The 24,502-nt window shown below is 37.9% G+C and overlaps 4 protein-coding genes across 4 annotated transcripts; all 4 read left to right on the forward strand.

The window, feature by feature from the left end:
• Window positions 1-1,468: 1,468 nt before the first annotated feature.
• Window positions 1,469-5,414, forward strand: LOC130546333 (collagenase 3-like). The gene is made up of 10 exons (XM_057321533.1): window positions 1,469-1,594; window positions 1,685-1,926; window positions 2,272-2,420; window positions 3,734-3,862; window positions 3,942-4,103; window positions 4,179-4,308; window positions 4,390-4,523; window positions 4,614-4,773; window positions 4,854-4,957; window positions 5,054-5,414. Exons 1-10 carry the CDS (start codon window positions 1,493-1,495, stop codon window positions 5,152-5,154), a joined length of 1,413 nt encoding a protein of 470 aa, XP_057177516.1. The 5' UTR covers window positions 1,469-1,492; the 3' UTR covers window positions 5,155-5,414.
• A 2,944-nt stretch (window positions 5,415-8,358) lies between these two features.
• Window positions 8,359-11,742, forward strand: LOC130546334 (collagenase 3-like). Its single transcript, XM_057321534.1, has 10 exons — window positions 8,359-8,508; window positions 8,626-8,867; window positions 8,951-9,099; window positions 9,540-9,668; window positions 9,759-9,920; window positions 9,997-10,126; window positions 10,230-10,360; window positions 10,763-10,922; window positions 11,090-11,193; window positions 11,286-11,742. Exons 1-10 carry the CDS (start codon window positions 8,410-8,412, stop codon window positions 11,390-11,392), a joined length of 1,413 nt encoding a protein of 470 aa, XP_057177517.1. The 5' UTR covers window positions 8,359-8,409; the 3' UTR covers window positions 11,393-11,742.
• Window positions 11,743-12,664: 922 nt separating this feature from the next.
• On the forward strand, window positions 12,665-18,965 carry LOC130545733 (uncharacterized). Its single transcript, XM_057320450.1, has 20 exons — window positions 12,665-12,832; window positions 12,916-13,160; window positions 13,237-13,385; window positions 13,464-13,589; window positions 13,669-13,830; window positions 13,948-14,155; window positions 14,254-14,381; window positions 14,462-14,621; window positions 14,734-14,837; window positions 14,944-15,039; window positions 16,373-16,551; window positions 16,633-16,877; window positions 17,068-17,216; window positions 17,295-17,420; window positions 17,500-17,661; window positions 17,797-17,932; window positions 18,173-18,303; window positions 18,368-18,527; window positions 18,626-18,729; window positions 18,838-18,965. The coding sequence occupies exons 1-20, from the start codon at window positions 12,731-12,733 to the stop codon at window positions 18,963-18,965; spliced, it is 3,000 nt and encodes a 999-aa protein (XP_057176433.1). The 5' UTR covers window positions 12,665-12,730.
• A 971-nt stretch (window positions 18,966-19,936) lies between these two features.
• On the forward strand, window positions 19,937-23,575 carry acat1 (acetyl-CoA acetyltransferase 1). The gene is made up of 12 exons (XM_057321838.1): window positions 19,937-20,076; window positions 20,273-20,320; window positions 20,492-20,609; window positions 20,788-20,883; window positions 21,287-21,387; window positions 21,494-21,637; window positions 21,934-22,084; window positions 22,175-22,270; window positions 22,371-22,484; window positions 22,578-22,642; window positions 22,722-22,879; window positions 22,969-23,575. Exons 1-12 carry the CDS (start codon window positions 20,026-20,028, stop codon window positions 23,087-23,089), a joined length of 1,263 nt encoding a protein of 420 aa, XP_057177821.1. The 5' UTR covers window positions 19,937-20,025; the 3' UTR covers window positions 23,090-23,575.
• Window positions 23,576-24,502: the final 927 nt, after the last annotated feature.

Genomic DNA, 24,502 nt, shown 5'->3' on the forward strand with positions numbered 1-24,502 from the left:
TGAACACAATGGGGAACCCCTCATCTGGATGAACATGAGAAAAAGAGATGTTTTAATAAACTCATGTACGTCATTCTCTTATTGTGGAGATAAATGACGGAATGAAAAATAAATACACTTTTTACTGTATCACTTAACGTAATGCAAAATCTATTTTGGTTTTATTAAAGAATCACTACATTATGTGTAGCAGGAATGTAGATTCATACAAAAATAACCTGCATTACAATGTGACAATGGGCAATGTGGAGGTTATAGTTTTGAAATGTTTTATAAATATTGAAGCCAGGATTTTGGGGGTCTGCAGATTTATATATAAAACATACGTATATAAAAAGATCCTAATATCCTCGGTCTCCTCTCCACCAATAAGCGTTCTGGCGCAAAATGTCTGCCGTCGCATCATCCAGGTGGATGCTGCACATAGTTGAGGAGATTCCCCCCTTCAATGTAAAGCGCTTTGAGTGCCCAGAAAATGTAACGAATTATTATAACTATAATTAATTAAGAGATCTAAATGTATTTCTACACATTTGTTCTATATGTATTTTTAATGCGTGATCAATAGAGAGAACAACATTTATATACTGTATAGTGCATGCAAACAACCATCATTAATCAAATGAAAACAGTTCATCCAAAAATGAAAATACTTTCCCCTCATATCATTCCAAACCTGTAGGACTTTCTTCTGCACAACACACTGCAAAACAATTCATTTCTTTTTAAGTATTTTTTTGTCTTGTTTTCCAGTACAAATATTAAACAAATCTTAAATAAAGATACATTTACTTGACAAAGAAAGTGACCTAAAATAGTAGCTAAACATAAAATTACACATGTACAGTACTGTATATGCCAGCTGGGTAAAAAATACATTTGAATTAGGTAAATCTTAATTCAAGTTATTTTGTTTCTGAAGAAAATCTAACCAAACAACACAATCCCGATTGACTTCTATATGGACACAAAACCATTTCTCAAGACATTTCTCAAAATATCTACTTTCATGTTCCACAGACATGTTTTAAATGACACAATGAATACAGTAAATGATGACAGGATTTTTATTTGGGGGTGAACAAGGATTTTAATGTATTTATTTTGGAGTGAATCCCTAACAATGAATCCAGCATATGAATCCAAAGCAAAAAAATCTAACAATAAACAATATACCATAAAGTACTTTTGTTTGTTTATCTCGATAATAAAAGTGACTACACAGTGTTGCTCAGAAAGATCGAGTCACTGGCCCATAAAACATGTAAATATTAATTTCTTTGCAAAGCTTAATTTTCTATTTAGTTGATAAAATCATGGTATCTATGTTTATTTAGGGTACCTTATATGGTAGTATGTGGTCATTCTCATGATTTGGATAGCGGCATGTGTAAATGTGACTCAGTCTTCTCTTGCACAATCGCTCATTCTGATGTGTATTTAAGAGGGCAGCAAAACACAAGCGGCATCAGTTTCTTGAAGGAGAAGCAACATGAAGATCTACAAGCTGTGCATTCTGATGACTTTGGTGGTCGCTGGTCACACCAGCCCAATACTGCCATCTGTTGATAAAGAAGAAATAACCATGGCTGAGGTAATAATCACACTTTGAACCTTTTCTGTTAGACACAAAAAATGCATTTTATTCAATTTGCACATTCACTTTTTTCTGTTTTTTGTTTAGAATTACCTGAACAAGCTGTATGCCCTGCCAAAGCATGCATCTAACGAAAAGTTACAACGCTCTAGTTCAATGAGTATGAGGCTGAAGGAGATGCAGGAATTCTTTGGACTCAAGATAACAGGAACGCTGAATGAAGAGACACTGAATGTGATGAAGAAGCCCCGCTGCGGGGTTCCAGATGTTGCAGCCTATTCTGTTTTTCAAGGGAACTACAAATGGAAAAAACACGATCTGACCTACAGGTAAGAGAGCCACCTAAAAATACAATTTACACTAAAATGACAGAAAACCTACTAAAAAGACCACCTTAGACCAGAATGAATTGCTAATGGCTGGTATACACTACAAGACTTTTAAAATCTGAACAGATTTTTTTAAACTAGACATCATACACTTGCAGACTTTTTGAAAGTTTCAGATAGAAACACACTAACTGATCAAATCTGCAGACTGGCACAGACTTTCTGCAGCAAGTCCAGCCTGAAAATCTGGGCAAAATCTGAGCAAAAGTCTTGTAGTGTATTTTAGCCTTAAATTGGGTTATGCCAATCTTGGTGGTACTTTTGAACATTGATGTCTTTATTTAGAATTGAGAACTACACACCTGACATGTCAGTAGCCGAGGTGGACGATTCCATTCAAAGAGCCCTGAAGGTGTGGGCAGATGTCAGTCCTCTGAGATTCACTCGCATCTACAGTGGAGTCGCTGACATCATGATCTCATTCGTGGTTGGAGGTCAGTTTCATCAGAAGCATTACAATGTCATATGGATGTCTTTTTATAAATAATGGGTATTTATTTATTTATGATGATATGATCTTATTGCAAGATGCTCTATCTACACCACACAAATTAGATCTCATTTTATCACAGAAATACTGCACATTTATTCAATGTTGATTTGAAAATACAATATTTATGTATCTTATGTATAACAACACATACATTGACTTTATTAACATTATGATTTGGGATTCAGATGGGTGAAGTCAAATGATTACATGAAGAAACGTATTTATATTAAAGGGACAGTTCACCCAAAAATAAAAATTCTGTCATCGTTTACTCACCGTCAAGTTGTTCCAAATCTGTTCCAAATGTTGTTGTTCTGCTGAACACAAAGAAAGATGTTTGGAAGAATGTTTGTAACCAGACAGATCTGGGGCACAATTGACTTCCATAGTAGGAAAACTACTATGGTAGTCAATGGTGCCCTCAGAACTGTTTAGTTTTCCACATTCTTCTAAACATCTTCTTTTGTGTTCAACAGAACAAAGATTTTTATACAGTTTTGGGACAGTTTGAGAGTGAGTAAACGAGGGCAGAATTTTCATTATTGGGTGAACTGTCCCTTTAAGGCATTTTTACCTCATTGCCTTGCAGTGAGACAAACTAATCAATACTGATTGAGGTTAAAAATCTGCATGCATAATAATTATAAAACAATGTTTAGCGTAAAACATCTTATATAAAGTACAGCAGATAACAACTGTGTTTCACATACAGTCATTTTTGTTAAACATTTAGATCAATCCCTTACAGAAAAGACACATGAATTTCACATGTTTTTTTACATGTTTTTCGCATGTGATCACATGTATACAACATGTGTTTAACATGTGCAAAAACCACATGTGATCACATGTGAAATGTGTGTTTTTGGAACATTTTGGTGTGAATTCCACGTGAATTCCCACGTGAAACCCATGGGATAACATGTAAAAACCCATGGGATGACATGTGCAACATGTGGTGACGTCAAGAACATGTGATCACATGTGGAGACATGTCGCATATGTTATCCCATGGGTTTTTATATGTTATCCCATGGGTTTTTACATGTTATCCCATGGGTTTCACGTGGGATTTCACATGGAATTCACACCAAAATATTCCAAAAACACACATTTCACATGTGATCACATGTGTTTTTTGCACATGTGAATTTCGTGTGTCTTTTCTGTAAGGGATGTAAAGCATTTCATCATTTGCAGTTGCTCACAGGATCGTATGTTAATGGTTAAAAGCAAATATCTGCTTGTTTCCAGATCATGGTGACGGGTACCCCTTTGATGGACCCAATGGTTTTCTGGCTCATGCGTTTCCTCCCTTTGATGGTATTGGTGGTGATGCCCATTTTGACGACGACGAGTTTTTCACCTACAAAGCTTATGATGGTAAGCACAGTCTCATCTGATAAAACCTTCAACCTCAGTGGAACAAAAAAAATATGTATTCACGTCTCCTGTTGCACAGGATACAATTTATTCCTGGTTGCTGCCCACGAGTTTGGACACGCGTTAGGCCTCGAACATTCCCAGGATCCAGGTGCACTGATGTATCCCAACTACGTCCACAGAGACGTTGATACCTTCTCCCTCCCTCAAGATGACGTCAATGGAATCCAGTTTCTTTACGGTAAGCTGTTACAAATGACAAAGACACTGGTGATGAATCAAAAATACATTCGGCTAATGATGGATTTCTCTGCAGGCCCTAACCCTGAAGTCAACCCTGATGAAACAAAACCCACACCACCCACCACCCCAGACAGATGTGATCCTAAGATGGTCCTGGATGCTGTAACCATGCTCAGAGGAGAGATCATGTTCTTCAAGGGCAGGTAAGAAAAGACAGAAAGGTTTTCGTAACATCGGCATGACCTCATGAGTTCGGATCTCAACTGCTGGTGTTTTTATTGCAGCTTTATCTGGCGCAGTTACCCCTTTAGCACCACAGTGGAGCAACATCTCATCAAAAGCTTCTGGCCTGAGATTCCAGAAAACATCGATGCAGCATTCGAGAGTCCATTTGATGACAAAGTCTACATTTTCAAAGGTAAAAACCATAAAACCATACCTGACATAGGTTCAATAAATGCCATTAAAAACATAAGATGTATAATTTGGAAATGCTGTCGTGCCTCAGGTCAAAAGGTCTGGGCTATCTATGGCTATGACGTGGCGCGGGGATATCCCAAGAGTCTCAGCATCTTCCGTCTGCCAAATAAAGTGAAGAAAGTCGATGCAGTCCTCTATGATGAGCAGACCTACAAAATCCTATTTTTCGTTGACGATAAGATTTATAGGTAAGTAAATCACGTAAACAGATGCCCTGATTGTCGTTTTTTAAGAACCGTGAAGTAACACGAGAATTTATTTTTTGTAGTTATGATGAGCAGACACGGAGAATGGACAAAGGTTATCCTAAACCGGTGGAAAATGTATTCTCAGGAATGACAGGGATGGTGACAGCGGCCTTCCAGTACAAAGGTACGGATAAAAACACAACACATAAATTCAGAGCAAATCCAAAGTAAATTCTTATCTAGCCCTGTGTTTACATTCTGTCTTTTGTTGTCATTTTAGGTTTCAACTATCTTTTCAGTGGATCCAAAATGTTTGAGTTCAGTTCTTATCACAAGAAGCTGTTCCGCGTCCTGAACAACAACTATTTTCTGCCCTGTTAGTTTGTTGAGATTTTTGTCTTAGCCCAGCAATACAATGTCTGCCTGCCTGGAGGGAAAACATACAGAACCTGTCAGTATTTTTAGCACAATGTTTGAGTATTTAATTTATTACATTTATTTATTTAATTTCCTGAAAAGACTGATGTTTTGTGTGGGTAGTCTGTCGTAACCTTTGAAACATTTTTTTTGTACTCCAGAGTAATGAAACTTGCTGTGATTGCCTTAAAGTTATCATTACAAAATAAACACTTTAATCTGAATATTGTGTGATCTGTGATAGCATAAGACATTGTACAAATGCACGCACACAAACTTGTTTGGACATGATACTGCTGATGTCTATTTATTAAGCCAAAACACGCTCTTGCTTCCAAAAAAGGACAAAACTGTAGCGTGTCAGAGATGACATCATAGATTATATCTTCAAGGATGACACGGTAATCTGGGACATTTTTTGATTTGTGTTATGCGCACAGACTCACTCAACTTTCATTCAAAGGAACTTACAAAGTCTTAACGGTTGTTTAGAGAAATACAAGCTTGAAGAGGGATAAACGAAATATAGGAGTTTTTAATAAGGATGTGAAAATTTAATGTGATCAGATTGAAGTTGAAGAATGAACGGGAAATTTTGCGTGCACTTTTGTGAGAGTACCAGTAGGCGTCGCTCGTACACTGATTACCGCAGTGATTTGAATCGAACGTAAACGTGTACAGTCAGAGAGCGAGTGGCGGTATGACTTTTCCCTTAAACTGGTTTTTAAATGTTATTCGTTGCTTTGCGCCAACCACAAAGACAATTTAACCGAATTAAGTCAATGACAACATTAAAAATGACCGAGTCGAATCTGCCTTTAGAGACATTAAGAGGCTTTTGGAGTCGACTCCTCATCCCTACCTTATAGATGCCAGATGATGATCTGCACGAAGCTCCTCATCAGAACATCCAGACCCCCCATAAGTACTGTAGTGCAGTAACTGTATCGTTACATTTATTTTAGTTACCCACTCCCCATTTCTGTTGAATCAATACTGCGAATGTAGTTGGTTAAATAAAGTCTGAATTGGCACATTTGTTTCATATTAGGATCACTTCACAAAATAAGAACAGGACATGTCAACAAACTGTTTTTGTATGGCTTTCACATGTGATGAGGCAAGGCGAATGTGTGCTTTGTAATCGAAACAACTTCAACTTACTATTTTGTATCTTGACTATAACGTTAGTGATGCAGGCTACAGTAATTTTGATGAGGAAATGCAAAAGTATGTTGCCATGACTTATCACATCTTTTTTTACTGAAAGAAGGAAAATTGCTGTAACGCTGTGTCCGGATTTCTACACTTGTAACTTGCTGCAATACCGAAAGGTGTAGAAACACCGTTCCAGAATCAAAACAACAATGCTGCAATAGTGTAAACCGCATTTGTGCTATACAAAACATGTATATCTAAAATTGTCTAGATACTGCAGTTGACAAGGAATTGGCAGAAGAACCCAAGCGCAGGCAGGCAGTGAAGGGGTTAACAGATATATTTATTATACAAAAAACAAAAACAGAACAGAAACACCCACAATGGGGGAAAACAGAACTAAGAAATATAAAACAAAAGACTTCCCACGGGGGGCAAAATGAAAACAAGAACAATAAACTAAACTAAAGGACACGACCAAACGTCTTAAATAATACAAGGCACAAAACTCACAAACCACGAACAGGGCAAGGAACACGAACACGAACACGAACACGAACACGAACACGAACACGAACACGAACACGAACACGAACACGAACACGAACACGAACACGAACACGAACACGATGCAATATACGAGCACAGGACAAAGAAACATGAGGGTATATAAAGGGAAGACAAACGAGGGATAACGACATGGGGCAGGTGTGGGACATTAAACACTCAGGGAAAGATCACAAGGAAACGAGAGGAGCGGGGCCAATGACAAGACACTGGAGAGAACGTATATTATTGTCAAAAGGACAATAATATGTTTCTCTCCACATAACCAAAGACTTTGCTCTGGCTCTGCTACAGGACCAAGAAAAACATGACTAAGGAAGCAGAGCCATGACAGCAGTAAATAAATCATCAACACAACTACAAAAATATATAGGCCTAAACATTAAAATGGTAGAACTTAGTATGTGAATGTACCGTAACGAAAAATAACTGAACATAATAAAGTTAAGATATCTTAAATGAATCAATTATATTAACATAACAATATAAATGTAAACGTCTTAATGTGTGTGCTTTTTCAACATACTAAATTACAATACAGCTTACAAGGTGCATTGAAACAATCAGACACATTTCTGGTTACATACCACAATAATAGTGATCATTATCATCATGATCAAAATTAAATATCATAATTTCACTGTCACACTAATTGTAAAGATAGTGAAGAAGAATGTGAACTTAAAAAATTGACCGCCCAGAGAAGAATTAAACAGGACTATTTGCGATTTATGCATTACACTTTATACATATAGTTTACAGTAGTTTGTGTGCATTTAAATGTATGAAAATCAAGTTCAATGATGTATCATTTTAATGACATAAAATGTTTAAAATGTTTTTTCAATGTATGTTTAATAATCTGAAAGTCATTGCTGCAAACCAAATTTGACACATTTCCTTTTTAGGATATTCCTAAAAAGATTTTATTTTTAGATGTAGTCACATTTACAGTGGAGATGTTTCAGCTTTTTTTGTTTCTTATCATCATGTGCCCATACAAACCCACATATTGTTGGCAGCGCTGTGAATCATAAACCAACGTTATGAAGAATCAGGTGAAACTATCTATAAAGTCTGACATGCTATCTATTGGTTGTCATTTGACTTACAAAAAGAGGATCAATAGTTGCATTATTTGGGTGGAATCAGACTCAGTAATGCTTAGAAATCAGTTTCACTTCTGCATTTGTGGTTTATTAACGTATAGCTTTTTTCTCATCAATCTTGCACAATAAAGCCCTTGTTACTGTGTTTTTCCATATTTAGAAGCACTGCAGTTCAAAAGACGTATGAGGAAGAGAAACACAGATTTATTTGAACAGGTTGGGTCAAGGAAGTTGTGAATTGTTTATTTCTTTTGGTGGGTTACTCAGAAACCCGTGTCTGGTAATTTCATTGATTGCTTAATACATTACTTCACGGTCTTAAGTGTATATAACTGCCACCTGAAACCGTGTCAAACAGAAGAACCATCAAGAAGCATCTAACAAGATGATCTGCTCCCAGTTGTGTTTTCTTACAGGTCTAGTCCTTGCGGTTCATGCTGGACCAATATCGCAACCTGCTGCCACAGATCAAGGCGTTGCGGAGGTACAGCACAGTTTCATCACAGTCTCTAAACAGCATTTTGTTTTATTTATATTTGCATGTATGTTTTTTTCAATCATACCCAATAAAGTCTCTAATAATTCCTTTTATCTGTTTCAGAGTTACCTCAAAACTTTTTACAATCTAACGGATGAGGCTCCTATTACCTTTCGCCGAGCATCCACTGAAATGATTGAGAAGGTGAGAGAGATGCAGAAGTTTTTCGGGCTTAAGGTGACTGGAAAGGTGGACCAAGAGACCATAGAGGAGATGAAGAAACCCCGCTGTGGAGTTCCAGACGTTGCCGCATACTCCACGTTCGGAGAGAGTCTCAAATGGAGAACCAACAAGCTCACCTACAGGTGCGTTTATTGCCGTGAATCGCTATTACAGTATAAGAATAAAAGACAGAGCAGGTACAGACCACGATCCTTTTTTTTCTCAGGATTGTAAATTACACACCTGATCTGTCGGTAGCCGAGGTGGACGATTCCATTCATAGAGCCCTGCAGGTCTGGGCCGACGTCACTCCTCTGAGATTTACCCGTTTCAACAACGGTATCGCTGACATCATGATCACCTTCGCATCAAGACGTAAGTTCTGTCTGACTGTCTACACTGTAAAAAATGAATTCAAGTGGAAGTGAAAATAAAATCAAGATAGCCTACATTGACTTGACAAGCAAAATTACATAAGATATTAAGTTTTGTTTTTCTGTTCTGATTAGCAAAAACCTCTGCCAGTGAGATATTATAAGAAAAATGTCAATTAAATTGAAACTTGAATTAAGTTTATTTTTCTTTTCTTGCTGGGAGATATTGTAATTAGATTTTTTTCTTCAGAAAACAAGACTAAACTTCAAGTCATTTTGCTTCTTAAGTAAATCTCAATTTAGGAAATTTGTTCATTTGTACTGGAAAACGAGACAAAAATACTAAATTACACAGATTTGTTTTCAGTCTGTCTGTCTACATATTTATCGCAAATAATTATGTATTTATCAATGACAGAAAACCAAATCTTCTATCTCTAGATCATGGGGATGCTAACCCTTTTGATGGACCTTCTCAAACTCTTGCTCATGCCTTTGCTCCCGGTGCTGGAATTGGTGGAGACGCACATTTCGATGAAGATGAGAAATTCACGTTCCGTTCATCAAGGGGTAATTTTTACTAAATATATCCAGACTGAGTAAACTGCAAACCCATCTTTCAGATATGAAAATGTTTCCTAAATTGTGATGTTTCCGAAGGGTTTGTCCTCTTCCTGGTGGCTGCCCATGAGTTTGGTCACTCTCTGGGTCTTTCTCATTCAAACGTTCCCGCTGCTCTTATGTATCCCACGTACATCTTCAAGGATGTTGATAGCTTCTCTCTGTCTTCAGATGACATTCAAGGAATTCAGTCTCTCTATGGTAAGTATATCTTGAAAAAAAGCTCTAAAATCTTAAAAATATCCATTTTTCATTTACTATGTGGCAATTCCATCAGGTCGAAACACTGTCGGAACCCGTGATGTTCCTGATCCGGAACCACCAACCAATCCTGACGCTTGTGATCCTAAATTGATCCTGGATGCGGTTACAACTTTTGGGGGAGAATCAATGTTCTTCAAAGACAAGTAAGGCACAGAAACACTTTCTGTAAACCATACTAGAATATACAGTATATTTAAAAGCTGTGGTAAATGGAATAATCTCATGACCTTTTTCGATCTCTTGCAGATACGTTTGGCGTAGCTCCCAAAACAGACGTGCGGAGCAACATCTAATCCAAAGCTTGTGGCCCAACCTCCCAAATAATATAGATGCAGCTTATGAGAGTCCAGCTCAGAATAAAGTATTTGTTTTCAAAGGTAAAGAATTTGTGAATGCTGAAACCATTCAACATTGGGCATCCCCAGGGGCGGACTGGGAAGCAAATTCGGCCCTCCACCAATTCTGTCGATGGGGGGTGGGGGTTGTGGGTGGTGCGGGCTGTTTGATGTCATCGGCCCTCCACCAAAACTGTCGACGGGGGGGGGGGGAGAGTTGTATGTAGCGTGTGCATTGCGCTACATGCATACGTGTCCGATCCGCTAATGCCTTCGCGTTGCGTGCATTCGCGTTTATAATACGTCCGCCCCTTAGGCCGTCGGTGGGACGGCCGTTCTGGACTGTGACTGAATGTCCTACTGGTCAGACCGCCCCTGGGCAACCCACAATCTTTGTATCTATGCCTCGGGAAATGTCTTATCATTGCCTGTATTTGTTTGCAGGTAGACGTGTCTGGGCACTTTACGGCTACAATGTTGTCAGGGGCTATCCCAAATCTCTCAGCATTCTGGGTCTGCCGTCATTTGTGAGAAAAATTACAGCTGCTGTCCATGACCAAAGCACTGGAAAAACCTTGCTCTTCGCTGACAGCTATTATTATAGGTTGGTCAAGTGCTGTGTGTCACAAACAAGAAAAAAAATATTGCTCAGAGGTTGCTCTTTAAGAGCTTAGAGGATGTTATTGAGCTCTCAGGTGTTTTGGCTTTGAGAAATGTTGTTTTTACTTTAAAAGAGCTATCAGAATGTTAAGACACTTCTTTTTTGCATAGCTTCGATGAGAGAAGGCGCAGGATGGAGGCAGGGTATCCCAGACAAGTAGAAGATGGATTCCCAGGGATGGCTGGAGTTGTTACAGCAGCCCATTATTTTAGCGGTATGTGTGTCTTATAACCCTTATTATTAAATCAAAGCTAAGAAATCTCGAACCTTAAAGAAACTTCAATGATTATTTTTTTCTTTTATCAGGTTACATATATCTCTACAGTGGGACAAACGTGTATGAGTTCAGCTCTAGAAGAAGGCTTTACCGGGTGCTTCAGAACAATCAACTCCTGCCCTGTGTCCAAAAATAAATGAAAACTACAATTTGAAGTAACTTGAAGTATTCTAAAGAGAGTTTTCAAAAGCATAGCATAAATTTACATTTACATTTATTCATTTGGCAGACGCTTTTATCCTAAGCGACTTACAAGTAGTCAACACGCTAAACAGTACCGCTAGTTCACAAGGCCATGCTACCTGGAGGATTAAAGCTGTAGTGAGCAAAGGAGAGAATGAACAACAAGAAATGAAATGTATGTGTTTAGAAACATGAAACGCTATTTTTCATCTATTTAACAGATAACTTAAATATAAATGTTGTAACATATGAATTTAAAATGTCTGTATTTTCAAATAAAACAGATTTCTTTATTACCTCAAAGGCATGTGGGAATATTTTTATTTTGTAATCAAACATATATTTTGGAAATTGTTCACATTACAGTCACTGTGAGATCTTTTTTATGCTTCTGGCAAATGCATGAGTACATGTCTTGACAGCACCTTAGGTATGTACAAATATAAATAAAGGCTTTATTATTTTGACTTACAGAGAGGATAGAGGGTGTGCTGGAGTTCCTCTCGTAAACAGCCTCGGGAACCGCTTATATTTTCCCTTCATTCACGTCAGGATTTAGAATTTAGAATAAAGACTGTCGCGTAGGCACGTGATGTGCTCTGGGGAAAATGTGAGCGGTTGTTTAACTCTAACAACAACTTTGCTACTGGCTATATGAGTTAATATGTGTTGAAAGGAATGTATGTGAATGTATGTTGATGGCAATTTATAGGATTTAATGTGCATAGAGTTTATTCTAAAATGTGTGCAAAAGTATTAATAAAAATGTATGTAACACTGGATTCAATTTAATAACAAATTAAAAATAAATGTAAAAATAAATAATATAAAATAATAAAAAATATATATAAATGTAATAAAGAAACGAGACAATCCTTTCAAAGCAGAATGCGGCACAATAATCGTTTAACGTCGATTATTTTGTTTCATAATTGTTGAAAGCCAAAATTGAAATGAAAAATCAATTACGATTAATTGCACAGTCCTACTCGATATACTGTATGATGTTTTACAGTAAAGCAAAGGCAAACCTTTCGTGGGTGGAAAAAATCCATATATGGGTAATCTCATGACATTCTCTGAAGGCCCCCATCACCAAAACGTTTTGTCAAACATGTTGAGACTCGACCTCTGAACTAAGCCTTTTCCCTCCCTCGCCCCATGGGCTCTGATCGACAGCGATAAGAACTAAACCACCCCTGAAAGGGGCCGACGGACATATAAAAGTCAGAAGAAGAACGTGTGGCTTCACATCGCCGTCTTTCCATGCAGAGGAAGAGAGCGCTGAAGTATGGAGCACCTGACAGTTCTTGCCCTGGCACTTGTGCTGTGTTCGGCTCTTTGTGACGCTGCCCCGACTGTGACATCACCTGATGACCATCAAAAAGCAGAGGTCAATACCAATACGACTGAAATATCTTACAAAATACATGATATGTGAGCAATAATCAATGATCAACGCTTCTCTTTCTATAGGAATATTTGGCACAGTTCTACAGGAATCATGGCACCACTCAAGCACGTGGGAGGAGTATATACCTCGCAGATTTTGAGAAAGATCTGAAAGCCATGCAGGAGTTTTTTGGGCTGGAGGTCACAGGTAAGCTGGACACGAACACTCTGGAGGTGATGAAAAAGCCGCGCTGCGGAGTCACGGATGTAGCCAGTTACGGTCACTTCGCAGGGAAGCCCAGATGGAAGCAGAGTGTTGTAACATACAGGTATGAAGAAATTTAATAAAGAAATTTATTTCAGTTTTTTAGTGGATTTAAAAGATGTTTCACTGTTGTCTTTTAGAATAACAGACTACACATCGCAGTTGAGCAGGAGTGAGGTCGATGCCACTATCGGCAAAGCCTTCAAGTTGTACAGCGATGTCATTCCACTTGATTTCAAACAGATCTACAGCGGCACAGCTGACATCATGATTCTCTTCAAAGCTGGATGTAAGCTCGATGCGGCAGTACATTCGTTTCAGATGTGACATGTACAATGACTAACTCACTAACCATGCTTGCTAACAGATCATGGAGATTTTTACCCGTTTGATGGACGCGGTCAGGTTCTGGCTCACGCCAACTCTCCTGGTCCTGAACAGGGAGGAGATACACACTTTGATGAGGATGAGAAATGGACATTAAGCCCCCAAGGTGATGCACAAAGACATAAACGATCACTCCATGTTTCTGACAGTAGGTTGAATGTTTATACTTGATAAATCTGTTTCAGGTGTGAATCTGCTTTTGGTGGCTGCTCATGAATTCGGTCACGCTCTGGGACTAGATCACTCCAAAGACCGTTCAGCTCTTATGTATCCAAATTACCAGTATGTCAACACGAATGGCTATAAACTTCACCAGGATGACCGACTCGGGGTCCAGGCTCTGTATGGTAAATGTCTTTGTTGTGAGAGGAGTATCGAGCAAGTTTTATGTTCATAGTATGATGACATATAATAGATCACATGACATGATCATTTGTGTGCATTTTTTTTATTTTATTTGCAAGGGGTTCGAGCATCTACAGATGAACCAGCCCCAAAACCTAAACCAAAACCAGAGCCCAAACCAGAGCCAAAACCAGAGCCCAAACCAGAGCCCAAACCAGAGCCAAAACCGAATCCCGTACCAAGCGTCCCACCGGAACCATGCAAACGTGACTTAGTATTTGATGCAGCAACCAGCATTCGGGGGGAACTGTTTTTCTTTAAAAAAGGGTGTGTATATAAAATATTCATATATAAAATAAATTAATAGTATATCATTTACAAAATATTTATTCAAATCAACCATTTATTTTTTTACTTTCTATCAGGTTTTACTGGAAGAAAGGATATCACAGTGGACTTTCAAGGCATAAAGTAAACTCCATGTGGCCGTCTATTGATTCTGTTGATGCTGCGTATGAATTAAGGAACAAAGGCATCACCTTCCTCTTTAAAGGTAAAGTCACACTTCTTAAAAGTTGTGTGTGTAGCAAGATGTCAGTTAATGTGGTCTTAATGTGGTTCATCCGTATGCAGGTCAGCAGTACTGGGCCGTCAAAGGCAGCACAACTTTGTCTGGATATCCCAAACCCATAACCAACTTTGGATTTCCTCCTTATGTGAAAAAGATCGATGCGGCCGTGCATGTGGCATCCACCGGCCAAACTCTGTTCTTTATTGATAGCAACTACTGGAGGTAAGAGAAAATCAGAGTAAATGGACAGATTTTTTTACATTATCTTTATTATTGCATTGCACTCTATAATCATTGTTTTTAAACAACTAACACAATTTCAATACTGATATAGCTACGATGAAAGGACAGGTCAAATGGACCGAGCATTTGCTAAAAGCATTCGGCGTAATATTCCTGGAATCGGTTCACGGGTGGACGCTGCTTTTGAAAATGCTGGTGAGTGTAACATTATACAAAAACGCCAACTCTTTTTGTTGATTTATTCATTTACTGTGTATCATAGTGGTTTATTTTAATACATTTGATTGTTTTCTTATTTTAGGTTACCTGTACTTCTCAGATGGTGCACGACAAACTGAGTATGATTTTAGTTCAAAACGAGTGAACCGTGTTCTGTTGAATTATGGATGGCTGAACTGCTACTAAACATAATGTAGCTGAAAATGTACACATTTCTCCTTTATATGATTCTGTCTTCAAATAATTCTCAATAAATATTCTGTTCAATATGAAAAAAGATATATAAAGCGAAATGTTTTCTTTTTTATAAAAAAAAGAAATGTAATTTTTTTACTTACAAAATAAACTTATTACGGAATTTTCAGGATGAATCTTTTTGTTGCTCTTCTCTTTTGAAAATCAGAAGTAAACATAAAAAATAAAGAGATATGGACAAAAGAATGGATTTGCCTTTGAGTGATGAACCGACTGTGAAATATAAAGTCGAATCAACATTGAATAACCGAGTAGCTGTAGATAATGCACAATATATAACACTAAACACTCTTTTTAGAATACATGTTTGACAATTCTGTAGGTCCGGTGTTAGTCTACACTCTCTAACGGCTTCCATGTTAAATGTGTTGAATGGGCTGTCATTGCCTTCAACACTGATTTTTCCTGTAAAGCTTTTAGCTCACAGGACTCAAGGAAGGGTTATCGGACAAAATCTGATTTTTTTTAGGAACTAACACAGTAAAATCGCCAGTGTTAAAAAACGGTCAAATTAACACTCACAGTGTATATATAATCCACACTTTAACACTGTGAGTGTTAATTTGACCTTTTTAACACTGGCGATTTTGCTGTATATAAGGATAATTTTATAAGGCCTAGATTACCACTATTTGTCAATAAACTGTCAAGGCATTGTTTCTGGTAAGATGTTGACTCAAGAACTGAAACAGGGTTCAGAAGGCCATGGATGACTCAGAATGACCCATCTAGGGGGCAGTTCAAAGAATTATGTGGCTTTATTTCCTTTTATGGCTTAGAACATGACATGCAATGCCAATATGTAAATCCAAGCAAACGAGATAAAGTAACCTGTGGAAGTTTTACATTTACACGTGTATGCATTTGGCAGACAGTTTTATTCAAAGTGCATTCAAGGTATATATATTTGTACATGTATTCCCTTCTAAATAAAACCCATGGCATTTTAGCTGTTAACAACTGAGCTACTGCCCAAAGTTGGTAATGGCATAAACCCTATAACTACCATATTAGTCTTCAAACGATTCTGCTACTGATGACAAATAGTTAGTGAAATATTTTTATTTTTGTTTTACGAGCTTTATATGTGTCACCAAAAGGTGGAAAGTACACAAAACACTGTGAATCATGCCCCAGTAAAAATGAAACCATCTTATTATTAATATCTTTCTAAGAAACATCCTCTGCGGTCAGATTCTAGTGAATCATGCGTAATTATAAAGCCTGTTGTTGAAAAGAGGAATTACATACTCTAGCAAATCATATGCCTGTCACTAGTGTTAAAGGCGTTGAAAGGCACTTGTCTTATGTGTTTGGAAGACACATTCAGAGCTCAAGTATGATGCACCTGGCAGGTCTCTCCCTGACACTGTGTTTGGCTTTATGTGATGCTGCCCCCACGACGACATCTTCAGATGACCGTCAACTGGCAGAGGTCAATACCCATTTGTCTTATATATCTTAAAATGCCTGTGTATGATGTTCTGTGAGAAATATTTTATTTTATTTTCCTCAGGATTATCTGACACAGTTCTACAGGGATCCCGTCTCAACTAAATCAGGTGGCGGAAGAAGGTACCATGGAGATTTTAGGAAAGATATGGAAGTTATGCAGGAGTTTTTTGGGCTGGAGGTCACAGGCAAGATGGACACAAACACTCTGGAGGTGATGAAACAGCCACGCTGTGGAGTCACGGATGTGGCCAGATACAACCTTTACAAAGGGAAGCCCAGGTGGAAGAAGAGTGTTGTAACATATAGGTACGTACAGTTCCCTAAAATCCTATTTTTATGTCAAATAAAAACTACTAAAAATTGAACTTGAAAAGTAGCGGTTTGTTTGCACATGCCGAGCAGTCCAACATGGCAACACTGGGTTCAACCAATTCTGTAGGGATGGTAAGCAATGTTTGTTTAGTATCTAAAACCAAATTTAAATAATCTTTTTTAGAATAACAGACTACACATCGCAGTTGAGCAGGAGTGAGGTCGATGCCACTATCGGCAAAGCCTTCAAGTTGTACAGCGATGTCATTCCACTTGATTTCAAACAGATCTACAGCGGCACAGCTGACATCATGATACTCTTCAAAGCTGGATGTAAGCTCGATGCGGCAGTACATTCGTTTCAGATGTGACATGTACAATGACTAACTCACTAACCATGCTTGCTAACAGATCATGGAGATTTTTACCCGTTTGATGGACGCGGTCAGGTTCTGGCTCACGCCAACTCTCCTGGTCCTGAACAGGGAGGAGATACACACTTTGATGAGGATGAGAAATGGACATTAAGCCCCCAAGGTGATGCACAAAGACATAAACGATCACTCCATGTTTCTGACAGTAGGTTGAATGTTTATACTTGATAAATCTGTTTCAGGTGTGAATCTGCTTTTGGTGGCTGCTCATGAATTCGGTCACGCTCTGGGACTAGATCACTCCAAAGACCGTTCAGCTCTTATGTATCCAAATTACCAGTATGTCAACACGAATGGCTATAAACTTCCCCGGGACGACCGACTCGGGGTCCAGGCCCTATATGGTAATTGCCATTTTTGTGACTTTACTGGGATCATTTAATTATGTTTTGAGGTTAAATATTATGGATCGCATAAAGTGTTCGTTATTAATTGTCAATAAATACTGTATATATCTTTTCTCTTTTGTATTATATAAGGTGTTCGAACATCTAAACCAGTCCCGAAGCCTGAGCCTACACCAAATCCTAGACCGGGCTTTAATGCATGCAGTCGCAACCTAGTCTTTGATGCAGCAACCAAAATTAAAGGAGAACTGTATTTCTTTAAAAAAGGGTATGCTTAAATACTTCTTTAAAAACGACTGTACATCTTAAAAAAGTATTTATTTATTTATTTACAAGAAATATGTATTATATTTATATTATTATAATATTAAGCAGCCAGCTTTTAGAGCTTGGTATGCTTTTTAAATTATTTTTTATTAAATAATTTTTGTTTTGTAATAAAAAATAATAATACAAGAAATAAAACATTCAGATGCTTTAGGTCCAAGCATGTCTTTCTCTCTATCAGATACTACTGGAAGAAAGGCTATAACAGTGGAATTTCATCTTTGCGTAAAATAAACTCTTTGTGGCCATCTATTGATTCTGTTGATGCTGCATATGAATTTGAAGATAAAGACATTGCCTACCTCTTTAAAGGTAAAGTCAGACTTTCTGCAGTGTATATAATAAGACTTCAGTTAATACGGTCTTCCGCATGCAGGTGAGAAGTACTGGGCTGTTAGAGGCAATAAAATTTTGCCTGGATATCCTAAACCCATTTCCAAACTTGGGTTTCCCTCTTATGTAAAAGAGATTGATGCAGCCGTGTATGTGGCGTCTATTGGCCGAACTCTCTTCTTTGTTGGAAACAAATATTGGAGGTAAGAATAAATATGCTTTCATTGTCTGTTGTTTATTGTGTTATAATCATTGTTTTGAAAACAACATCAGAACTAACACAATTTAAACATTGGTATAGCTTGAATGAAAGGGCAGCTCACATGGACCGTGGCTTTCCTAAAAGCATACAGCATAATATCCCCAATATTGGTTCAAATGTGGATGCTGCTTTTGAAAATGACGGTGAGCTTAACATTACACAAAAACTATATGTTTCTATTTGTTTAATTAATTAACTTTATTTAATGCATGGTGTCCTTTTCAATAAATTGTATTCTCTTCTTATTGTAGGTTACCTGTATTTCTCATCTGGTGCACTGCAAAAAGAGTATGATTTCAGTTCCAAGAACGTGAAGCGTGTTCTGAAGCATAATGAATGGCTGAAGTGCTACCCATCAAAAGTTAAACCTAAAAAATAAAATGCGTATATATTATTTACTTTTAAACTGGATATACAATTTAAACCAAGTTTTCCTAGACCTGTTCCAGAAGCACTTCCGGATTTATTTTTAATTATATATAATAAACATTTTAAGATATTCATTTAACATTTTGAATTGGTTATAAATGTTCCGTTGGTTGTATTATGCTCCAACATTTGTGTTGTGTTAAAAATTTTAATAGGATGTTCTTCTGGTCCAGCTTTGGATCAGCACTGCTTATGTTTTCTGAAGTGGTTTATATGGTCAACTGACATGACTTAGTTATTATTTAATTAATTTAATAAATTCTAAAACTGAAGTAAAATGTGTGAGTGTATGTGTGTGTGCATAAATCATACATAAATCTACATATTTTCATGTCAGATTAGGCTACAGCTAATTGTTTCCTAAAATCCATTAAATAACAGATCATTCACAGACAACATTTTGGACATTTGTATATATTTCTACAAATCGCTCCACATGAGCTAAATCAAACACTAGCTTACTAACACTGAACAAAATAACAATGGGCAAAGGTGGTTCAAATATGCTGCATTTAAAAACGTAGCTAATTAATTATTTTTAAAAGGGTTAGGGTAATACGGTGAATGTATAAAACATGCTGTATGTATAAAAACATGAAATATATATTATATTACAATTAGAAAGCTGCTCAATGTATCATTCATATAACCAAACCCTTTTAACTGAGAGAAAAGGGTACTATACTGAGACGCTAAATCAATAATTAGATATATAGCTATAGCGTAAAACTAAAATAATATAATAGACAATGAAGATGTCAAATATTAGATAACAGATCAAAACAAAATAGTTTACTAAGGGTTCTATCAATAAAGACTCAAGTAACATCCGGTTATTTTCACCGCTTTGATAAAAACAACATTACCCATAAGGCCTTGCGCGGTCACCATGTGACGCAGACACTCCTCTCGCTGTGATTGGCTGTTCTACTGATACACGCACACTCCGCTCGATGTGAGGGTTGAAGGTGAAATTGGTCATCCTGAGTCTGAACCTTCTCATCGCGATTATGTCATCCTGTGCCCTCTACAGCACGCGCACACACCTGTGCAGACGATTGGTGAGTTTAAACAAAATAAACTCGGGTCTATAGTCGAACTTTATTTCATGCTTCTTAACGAATGTCAAAGCACATGTAGCTGCAGGCCTCTTACATTGTTTACCATTTAAATACACTGCTTTTCACTTCTTTAAACGTACTGCTTGCTATTCACAGCGTAAGAATGTATATCTAATGTTTAAATACACCGTTGCAGGGACAAAAATACCTGAGCAGGACTTACACCACACGACCATCTGTAAATGTGAGTAAATATTATTTATTAGTGCTTGGAAACAGTGTTCTTACCCTGGCTGTTGTTTATGATCTTTTTTCTATGTTATGTACTTTCTAAGCAAATATTCAATTAAAAAAACATTGCTTGTTCTTTCGGCTGTATATTGAATGAGATCCCGTCTGATCTCTCTCTGGACAGGAAGTTGTCATGGTCAGTGCTGTCAGGACCCCCATGGGGTCCTTCAGAGGAAGCCTCTCCACTGTACCTGCAACCAAACTGGGTTCCATTGCTATAAAAGGAGCCATCGAACAAGCAGGTGGGCATTGTCTGCAGAAATCTTGTTTAGGCTAGACTGGTTGGATATTTGAAATGCATGCTGGGATGCTTTTATCCTTTGGTATGGCCATACAAAGTGTCTTCCAAGTCAAATACTCTTTGTACTGTACGTTCACGTATTTGTTCAGATGTCTCTTTTTTTATATACATTGTCTCAGGAATCCCTGCGGAGGAGGTGAAGGAGGTTTATATGGGGAATGTGTTGCAAGCCGGAGAAGGGCAAGCTCCAACCAGACAAGCTCTTTTGGGTGCAGGTGAATCTGTCATATCACATACAGACAAAAACAAACGTAAAACACACACATTCAGCCTGCAGAACACATCTGTGCGTGATTCAGTGTCTCCGAAGAGATTATGGTATTTGAATGAATGCTGGCTGCAGGTTTAAACATGTGGCATATGCAGTGAAAAAATATATAATAGTGACTTATCTTGCTTTTGCGTGCAATGGCTTTCAATGTTTTCAAGTTTACATATCTTTTACTATTTACCTTGCTTGGACAAATTTTAAGGCTCATTTGATGTATTAATGATGCAGGCAATCCCATAATGCATTGCAACAATCTTAGTAAGAATAATCTAAGATAGCACAGGAGAGTCAAGAATGAAAATGATTAATAAAAAAATGAATAGTTGTTTGTGATTTTCCTCTCGTAGGTCTTCCACTGTCCACTCCAGCAACCACGATCAATAAGGTCTGTGCCTCTGGGATGAAATCCATCATGATGGCTGCTCAAAGTCTCATGTGTGGACATCAGGTAGTGTCAAAATCACATGATGAAAAATCGTAAAGTGGTTGTCGAAATATACAAGAGCCTTTAACGGGTTAAAGAAGCCAAGTTAGTCATATGCGATGTCTCTCAGGACGTGATGGTCGCCGGTGGAATGGAAAACATGTCTCAGGTTCCTTATGTCATGACAAGAGAAGCTCCCCCTTATGGTGGGGTAAAGATGGAGGATCTGATCGTAAAGGACGGGTTGACGGACGTCTATAACAAATTTCACATGGTACCACTTCCTTGTGACTCACCAGTTAAACATTAAGGATGAAATTGCTGTGCTTTGTTGCTGTCATTTGTGAATGTGTTTTCCTGTAGCTCAGTTGCTTGAGTGTGACACTAGCAAAGCCAACAGGAACTCTCTGATAAAATGAAAAGCTTGACTGTATTGTTAGGTCACTTTGAAAAAATCTTTGTTTTCGAAAAGCATGGCATGAAACCAAATGCATGAACCAGCTTTGAACATTGAACCCCAAATGCATAAGAAGCCATGATCGTGTAAAGCTTGTTTTCGTGCTTTTGTAGGGTAACTGTGCCGAAAACACAGCCAAAAACAGCAAGATCTCCAGAGAGGAGCAGGATGCGTTTGCTATTAACTCCTACAGTCGCAGCAAAGCAGCATGGGAGTCTGGTCTCCTAGCTAAGGAGGTGGTTCCTGTGAGCATACCTCAGAGAGGTGCTTCATTCATTTCTGCAGTCTGTTTATTATTGTAGTTGGGTTTACTGTGATTTGAACCGATGACCTTTGCTAACAATTGAACTACAGGCAAACCAGACATTGTCGTGAAGGAAGATGAAGAATACAAAAAAGTTGACTTCAGCAAAGTTCCCAAACTGAAGACTGTGTTCCAGAAAGAGAACGGTACAAACACATAACTTCATTTAACAAAATATTGCGTTTAAATTGAAAGAAAAAAAAAGTTAGTTCCGAAGATGATTGAACTGTCTTTATATGTGTGCAGGCACGGTGACGGCAGCTAACGCAAGCACACTGAACGACGGCGCGGCAGCTCTTGTGCTGATGACAGCGGACGCTGCAAAGAGACTTAATGTCACGCCACTGGCTAGAATTGTTGGTGAGGTGTTTTAATTTAAGATACAGTCAAATTATGCTTTTAATAAAGTTTCCTAGGTTATAAGTTTGCATTTTACGTTAAAAAAAATTCTAGCTTTTGCTGATGCCGCTGTCGCTCCCATCGACTTCCCTATCGCACCCGCCTTTGCCGTCCCAAAGGTAAGCTAAAGCTTGTGCATTTATTTTCAAGCCGATGCGCTTTTCATTTATTTATCATATTCATGTCTGCATCGTGCAGGTCCTGCAGGCGGCCGGCATAAAGAAAGAAGACGTTGCTATGTGGGAGATCAATGAAGCATTCAGTGTCGTCGTTCTGGCCAACATCAAGATGTTAGACATCGACCCCAATAAAGTCAATATAAACGGAGGAGCGGTCTCCCTCGGACATCCAATTGGGTAATTTAAGCAACATCTCTTTTATGGATCACTACATCGATGTACCTTGATTTGTGCTATGAATAATGTGCCAATTTTGCGATTTCTAGGATGTCGGGGGCGAGGATCGTGGGACACATGGTGCACAATCTGAAATCAGGACAGTATGGACTCGCTGGTATCTGCAATGGAGGAGGCGGCGCCTCTTCTATTCTGATCCAGAAGTACTAGATTTTATGAAGTGAAATATGAGGTTAACATAATGTGTAGACTACACCAGAAATATCTCCATGCCGACAGCCTTATTGTGAGCTCTCTCTACAGACTAGATCACTCCTTTTTTCCGCAAAAAAGTTTATGACACTCATAAAAGAGGCTCACAAAATGTTCGTTGAACTTGCAGCTGTTCTGAAATGTATTTATTTTCTTTATGTGGATGGTGTCTTTTCAAAATAATGTATTGATGTAAGGGTTTAGATTGTTAAATAAGTAACTATTAAAAAAAATGAATGCATTGTTTTTTGTTCAATCGGACTGGGTTCAAATTTAAACAGATTAGTCTATGAAGTTAAGACACACATGTAATCACCTTGAACGAACACCAGATGGCACTTGATATTTGATCTGTGTTCATTCATTGATCCGTTTTGATCAACCCAGCTGACAGTGAACTGAAACTAGTTTGTTCTGCAAGAAGCTTTTCGCATAAAACTCGTAGGAAAACTGGCGTCAATCTCTTAATATCCGTAAAATATCCCTTAAAAGTTTGTGTTAACTATTCTGTTGGAGTTTTGATCTGAAAAAAAGCAGACATGCTGACTGTGCAGGAACCTTATAAATAATCCACCAGCAACAACAAGAGCAAAAAAATCAGACCCTACTTTCCAAACACTTAATCCCACATTTATCACATTTCACCTCATGTGGTTTTAACTGAGTACACAAAACCTATTTAAACAGCTTCCCTATTTAGCTTCTTCCTTATTCACGTATTAATGTTATTGTGTTTCATGTCGGCGTCAAATATTAACAGGATCACATGAGAGCACCTGTAACGTCATGAATGCCAAAGTATCAGACCAAATCTCTGTTACTGAATAACAGCAGTTGACACTTGGTGTAAGAACAAAGTTGAATTTGAAGAGAGCTGAAAACATTTACTCTGTTTTTAATGTGTCCGAGTGTAAACTGAACAGGAAGTGGAATGATATCTGATTACAGATTAAGCCTTCTTCACATGACACTTTCAATGGTTTTATAGCTTCTGAAGGTTGAGGTCATTCTCAGAAGTGCGATTTGATTTCCTGCTCGCGTGGTTGAACAATCCTGACATCCCATTGCCAGAAAATACATTAGTGACTATTGTTCATAAACGTGTTGTGCAATTGCTCACTGTTGGTTTGCATCAACTGAATATGACAAAAAGAAAATCTTTGTCATGTCTCGGAAGCTTAAGATAAAAATATTAACACTTCTGTAAGAGTTTAACTTGAGTGTTTTAGTTTAGTCGCTGTTTAGCTCTGACACACAGAAAGTTTAAAGGTCGTATCTGTTTGCTTTCAGTGTTTGCTTTAGTCTTTACTCTGACTTGAATTTGAATACATTCGGGAACATTTTTTAAAAAGTATGTCCTCAAGGGCAATA

Source organism: Triplophysa rosa, linkage group LG22 (genome assembly GCF_024868665.1).
Source record: "Triplophysa rosa linkage group LG22, Trosa_1v2, whole genome shotgun sequence".
In the NCBI taxonomy this organism is placed as follows: Eukaryota; Metazoa; Chordata; class Actinopteri; order Cypriniformes; family Nemacheilidae; genus Triplophysa; species Triplophysa rosa.